Source organism: Kogia breviceps, chromosome X, assembly GCF_026419965.1.
Source record: "Kogia breviceps isolate mKogBre1 chromosome X, mKogBre1 haplotype 1, whole genome shotgun sequence".
Taxonomy (NCBI): domain Eukaryota; kingdom Metazoa; phylum Chordata; class Mammalia; order Artiodactyla; family Physeteridae; genus Kogia; species Kogia breviceps.
Window position 1 is genome coordinate 124300801 of NC_081330.1, and position 6539 is coordinate 124307339.

At 42.8% G+C, this 6539-nt stretch overlaps 1 protein-coding gene across 2 annotated transcripts in view; it reads right to left on the bottom strand.

Annotated features, from left to right (window-relative positions):
• OFD1 (OFD1 centriole and centriolar satellite protein) overlaps positions 1–5242 on the bottom strand; it is a 131915-nt gene extending 126673 nt beyond the window's left edge. For both annotated transcript variants that reach the window (XR_010838665.1, XM_067023498.1), the window contains exon 1: positions 5169–5242. Coding sequence is in view for 1 of the 2 variants with exons in the window: in XM_067023498.1 (XP_066879599.1) it covers positions 5169–5180 (12 nt within the window). In the remaining variant the exon portion in view is untranslated. The remainder of the gene's footprint in view (positions 1–5168) is intronic.
• Between the last annotated feature and the right edge of the window lie 1297 nt (positions 5243–6539).

Genomic DNA, 6539 nt, shown 5'->3' on the forward strand with positions numbered 1-6539 from the left:
GGGGAGGCGGGGCCTCGAGGTCGCCTTCGCCCATCCCTCACCCACTCCGTGCCTGTCAGTTCTAGCTAAATCCCGGGTTCTCTTCCGGTCGGCTATTTCTCTGGTCCTACGGCTGCGTTTCCGCGAGAGAGAGCACGAAATAATAGTTATCTTTAAAGGATGACGTAAAGTGTAAATAAACAGATCGCATAAGCACAATCACAGGATGCTGTGATTACGTTGAGAAATGAATATGCAAATAGACAAACGAGATGAAAAATGAGAACAGCTGTGATACTGTGAAATAACAGGATTTTTGCTTAAATTTAAAAAATTTCCTTGGTCTTGTTAAAAGTTTTACTGCCTCTGTCCTCTAAATAAAAAGCAGTAGTGGGAAAAGGGGGTACTGAGGAAACTCTTCTGAATTCCTCACTTTAAACATGGAGTTGAGCGCACGGGTCTTCCGATACAGGCTCCTGGAGACCAAAGAGGGATTTTTTAGTCCCTCTAAATATATTCTGTAGGGCTGATTTAGTTCGTTTATTTTCCAAGAGAAGGATCTCACTTTTAGTATTTCCTGGGCCCACAATCATTAACCTCTGGCTCTTTAGGGAGTCATTTTCAGGTAATAAATCTAATTTAAGACTTTTCATTCACTAGTAGAACGGTTGTATTTGAGAGAGTTTGTCACAAGGATCAACATAAAAGACAATTTTAGAATACTTGTGAAAGTGGGACATGTAATAAAGACTGAGTTCTAGTTTGAGCTTAAATGAATTTTTCTTTTACAGAAAAAAAATCTTAGGGACTTCCCTGGTGGTCTAGTGGGTAAGACTGGGCACTCCCAATGCAGGGGGCCCGGGTTCCATCCCTGGTGGGGGAACTAGATCCCACTTGCATGCTGCAACTAAGAAGTCCGCATGCTGCAACTAAGAAGCCCGCATGCTGCAACTAAGACCTGGTGCAGCCAAAATAAATAAATAAATTAAATTTTAAAAAAATCATATCCATACAGGTTATTTCCCCAAGGAAATATGAGTAAAGGCTTATAAAGTACAAACCTATTGACAATAGGGAGGAGGAAGAGATATTCATTATCTTATTTTAAAACACATAATTAAAACCACACAACAAAACAAACATATAAGAACATTAGAGTTAATTTTCCAAAAGAAAATAAAAATACGTAGTGTCAGATACATTGGACTAAACTGCAACAAGCATCCCATAGGGTCACTAAGGAAATGCTACCTGAAAATCCTGTGTCATAATCATAGCCAAGGAGTGACGGGGTAAGGGTTTATCTCTGTAACCGCTAATACCAACCAGCTATTAACAGGTGTATTTACGAAATTATTGTATCTTGACTTAAAGTAAGCCTTGAGAAATCTAAGAGTTTTCGAAAAAGGGCCCTAAGAAGGTCCTACAAGTGATTCTTCTGCTGTTCCAAAATGCGAGTGAGGCATACAAACATATCTGAATGTAGCCGTAGTCAACACCTGAAGAAAGAATTGCAAAAGCTACTTTTTCTGAAATAACTCTTACTTGCACACTAGCCAGCTGACTCTTAAGAATACTTGTTGTATATTTTGGTCTCTTCCACCATCCACTTTTTCTTTTTTAAAAATTTACTTATTTTATTTATTTTTGGCTGCATTGGGTCTTCATTGCTGTGCGTGGGCTTTCTCTAATAGCGGCGAGCGGGGGCTGCCCTCCGTTGAGGTGCGCGGGCTTCTCACTGCGGTGGCTTCTCTTGTTGCGGAGCACGGGCTCTAGGCACGCGGGCTTCGGTAGTTGTGGCTCGCGGGCTCTAGAGCGCAGGCTCGGTAGTTGTGGCGCACGGGCTTAGTGGCTCCGCGGCACGTGGGATCTTCCCGGACCGGGGATCGAACTCATGTCCCCTGCATTGGTAGGCGGATTCTTAGCCACTGCGCCACCAGGGAAGTCCCCACCATTCACTTCTTTACCTAATCGATTTGACAGTGCAAGAGTAGGGTGGGTGGAAAGATTTCTCCCTGAAGGGCAAGTTTGGGGCATTTTTGTTGTTGGATGTGTGTAGCGGGCAAGCTGACACAACTTAGATAGAAGGTCTCTATCACTCTCGCTCCATGAGCTTGTTTACTGACAAAAAAACGTTGAAGAACTGACCTATTTTGGCTCCCTTCATCTAATTAGGGGTTTTGCCTTTATATTCTGTAAACATGTAGTGCATCAGTCAAGGAGGAAAAAGAGATCACGGCTGCTGGGTATTAATGATTCCTTTCCTTAAAAAACACCTACTTATTACCATGGGCACTGCAAACTAATACTCCGTTTCAAGCTGGAGTCTGAGAGGAATCACCTCTGGTATCTCTGATGAAAAGCTACAAGTAAGTGGGCCCCAGATTCAGGTATGTAATTATACCTGATTATAATTAAACTGATTGTGGACTTCTTAAACTCCGCGCTTCCACTGCAGGGCGTGCGGGTTGGATCCCTGGTCCCCTGGTAGGGGAACTGAGATCCCGCATGGCCCGTGGTGCAGCCAGAAAAAAAAGAAAGAACATGAAATCGATTATACTTTTCACATACAGGGAGAAAACACAGAACTCAACGGTCGGCAATTTGACCATTAAATGACATATCTGAATAATCAGATATGTGACCTCTCAGGCGTTGAGACTACAGCGGGTAGACAAGACAGACACTGGAGGAATTCAGGGGTGTCCCCAGGCACCCTCCCTCATTTTTGCTTCTATCCACCAGCTGTGTTTACATCATATGACCTTACCTTGCTGAATAAACTGGATTCAGTCCCTTTCCTAAGAGAGCTCAGAAGAGTGGAGGAGACATTCAGTAAGCAACTAAATAAATGTGCAGTTATAAATTGGATCAAGGGCCTTGAAGGAAATAAACAAGGTGCAGCTGGTGGGAATCCAGGGTGATGGAACCAGAGAAGGCATGAGGGAGGAGGTAACTCCTGATGAGCAAGCGGCAGTGGGCAGGGCTGGTGCAGGTTGAGGGCACGGCAGTTCACCAAGAACCTAGCATGTACCTGCACTCAAATTCTAAATAAAGATGCAAAGTATTACAAAATCTTCATGACTGACGGAAAAAGTGAAATTCTAATTGTTCCTCTAGCCATACTAACCCCAATGTGCTCTCTTAGAAATAATAAGTACGTGTTGAAGAGTGCTGCCCTGTCTTTCCCACACTCTAAACATAGCTTAACCTGGGTAACTAGAGGGCAGAAAGGAACAGGCAGTAACCTTCAGGAATGAAGTGGGGAATTTGATCCCTTTCCTGATGAATGTGAGTCATAAACTGAACTTCACCTTTAAAGGCAGTAGGAGGAAAAATCCCAGGTACACCACAGTTACAATATGTAAATAGTATGTTTGTGTGTGTTGGTACGGGTGTTTGTGCACATGAGTGTTTATTTTAAAAAAAAAAAGGATGGAAAGGAAGTAGGAAAATCAAAACAGCTGAATTGTTAGTGGAGTAGAAATCTGGGTAATTTTCACTGAATTTTTTAATCCCATGTTACAATATGCTTTTGAGTAGTAAGTGGACATTTTTTAATGAAGCAATTTTAAGCAACCTTTAGAAATACTTTCTATGACATCCAGATGTAATCTTTGCCTTAGGCGACAATGGTAAGGGCCAGACAAAAATCCAGTTATCTTAGCAACTCGTTCCTTCAGACAGAAGCCCTTCCAAATCCACAGACACATATAAAAGTTTGAGCCGCTCCTAGAACTCAGGACAGTAATGCCGAAGTGTGCTCTTCCCACCTCCCCGTTGCCATACGTCTGAGTACCCGATGCCCATCAACAGCTTTCTTGACCTTTTCGGTGTGAAAGCTGAGACCACTGTTGGGCTCACATAAGCAACTTCTTTCCTCTCACCTCCTCCCGTCAGTGCCATGCACATAGGCATAAACAATCCATGCTGGGTCAGGCTGCTGGCCACAGCTGTAGCTAGGCTCAGCCTAAACTCAATCCCTGATTGGATTAAAGTGATAAATCCCTCACGCTATCTACCTAATGAAGGATGGGGGGGGGGGGGCGAATGGGGGACATGGACTCTCAGTGGTGAAGGATGTTATCTAGAGCATTTATGTTTCATTTATACACAACGTACAGCATGCAACAAAAAAATATTAGACATGCCAAGAAGCAGCGAAAAGTGACTCACAGTCAAGAGAAAACAAACCAATAGAATTCAACATGTTATGACAATTTGAATGTATCTCAGGAATGCAAGGGTGGTTTAACATTAATAGTTTGAAAGAGGGGAAAAAACATACAATCAAATCAATAGATGAAGAAAAAAATGCATTCAATAAAATTCAACAACCATTCGTGACAATCTCAGCAAACCAGGAATAAGAGGGAAGTTTCTTAACCTCAGAAAGAATATCTACTGAAAACCTACACCAAACATCATTCATTCTTAATAGTTAAAACCTGTAAGATTGCCCTTTAAAGCAGGGAAAAGATAAGTATGTCTCTTCCACATTGCACTGGAGGTCTTAGCACACAGAAATGAAAGAACAAGTATCATGACTGCAAAGGGAGAAACAAAACTGTATTAAACACAGATGATATGCTTAGAAAATGCACAGGACTCTATAGAAAACTTATCATTCAAAGAGTTTAACAAGTTGTCTTGCTGTAGACTGAAAGTGTGTATCCCCCCAAAATTCACAGGTTGAAATCCTAACCACCAATGTGATGCTCTGGCCAATCAGATACTCTCTTTGAAGATGTGAGTCTTGGGAAAGCAACACGGAGGTGCTGGAACAGCTCAGAGTTCATCCTGGCATGGGTAGTGGTGGCCCCTGGTACCCAGTGACCACAGATAATGGCAGTGGTGATGATGCCAGTGGCAGGATCTAGTACCTAGCAGTGACACCCTCTTAATTAAGCCATTCACGATCTGGGTTCCTGTTTTCCTGCCCACTGTCCAAACTCAACAATCCAGCCTTGCCTCTAAGAGCCACCCAGCATCACCTCGAGAAACTCCTTCTCTAAGTTAGAGGGAGCTGATGTCTTTATTTGCAACTATTGGGGTGGCCAAAAAGTTCGTTCGGGTTTTCCATATGCTGTTAACACTCTCTTAACACTTAGGCTAAGCCATGCAGTGGTAGAAAAAATGATCTCTCCTCAAATCTCCGTGGCTTACAAAAACAAAGATTTATTCCTTACCTTAATGTCCATTATGGGTCAGCTGTGGTTCCGTTCCATGTCATCGTCCCTCTGGACCCAAACTGATGAACCTCAGCTAGTGGAGTGGCCTCTGTCTGATATATTGCAGGTCTCACTGGCTGAAAGAAGAGAGATCAAGGTAATACCCCTGCTGGCTCTCAAAGCTTCCACGCAGAAGCAATGTTCATCATTTCCACTCATGTCATTGGCTCAAAAGGAGGTCACACACTGGGATGTACAATCCTTCCAAAGAGAGGGGCACTGCAAGTCACGTGGCAAATCTCATCTGAGTGGTGTGGTGTTCTAGAACTGGCCCACTGGGGGGGGTCACCAAATATTTGAACAGTAACACAATCTAACACAGCTCTTACAACTCAGGGTTTTGTTTTATTAATTTGCTAAGTTTCAAATTGCATAACATCAATGCAATACATTTATTTTGAATAAGTTCCTTTTCTGGAGATTGGGTTTGAAACATGAACAACAGTAACATTTGATCTAGTTTATTAAAGCTGGATGTGGGCTTCCAAAGTGTAAGGTGGAATATGCAGATCAGAAACACATATGAACTCATGTTGAAATTCTGCTCTAAGTAAAAACCTATTTCACAAAGTTTCATTAAGCATCTACCATGCCCAGAGTTAGCCTCTGGGCTTTGAGGGATATAAATACAACTAAAAACTTGATGGACAATTCAAGGGAAAAAAACAAGTCCACAAATAATATAAGGCAATGATAAAACAGAGATAGAATAGAGAAAAATTCATAGGATTAGCTAAGTGTGAAATCCCCCACCCTAGAGATATAATGTAATTGTGTGAGGAAGGGACTACTTTACAACAAGGCATACAATTCAAATGCACATAGTTTTATACCACAGGGTATGTGTGTTTAGATGGAGACATGCAGGGGAGGAGAGATTGATCCAATATGTTTCTAAAAATTCCCAACTTTAGTCCTTACAACGGTTATAGTGATGACATTTGATTGAACTCATCTTTGTCAACTAAATTAAGACACTAAGGGAAAATATCCTAATTTCCTTTATCTTAAAGAAAAAGAATTTTATGACCTTTACCTTAGAGATAAGAGGGGTTTGTGGTTTTTTTTTTTTGCTTTCAAAATGTCAAGTTTGGGCCGCTTAAAGGAGCTCCAGAGATGGGTGCGAGCCACGGCTATCAGCGCGGACCCCAGAGACGGGCATGAGACGCTAAGGCTGCTGCCGCCGCCACCAAGAAGCCTGTGTGCGAGCCCAGGTCACTCTCCACACCGCCCCTCCCAGGAGCCTGTGCAGTCCGCCACTGCCAGGGTCCCGGGATCCAGGGACAGCTTCCCCGGGAGAACACGCGGCACGCCTCGGGCCGGTGCAAC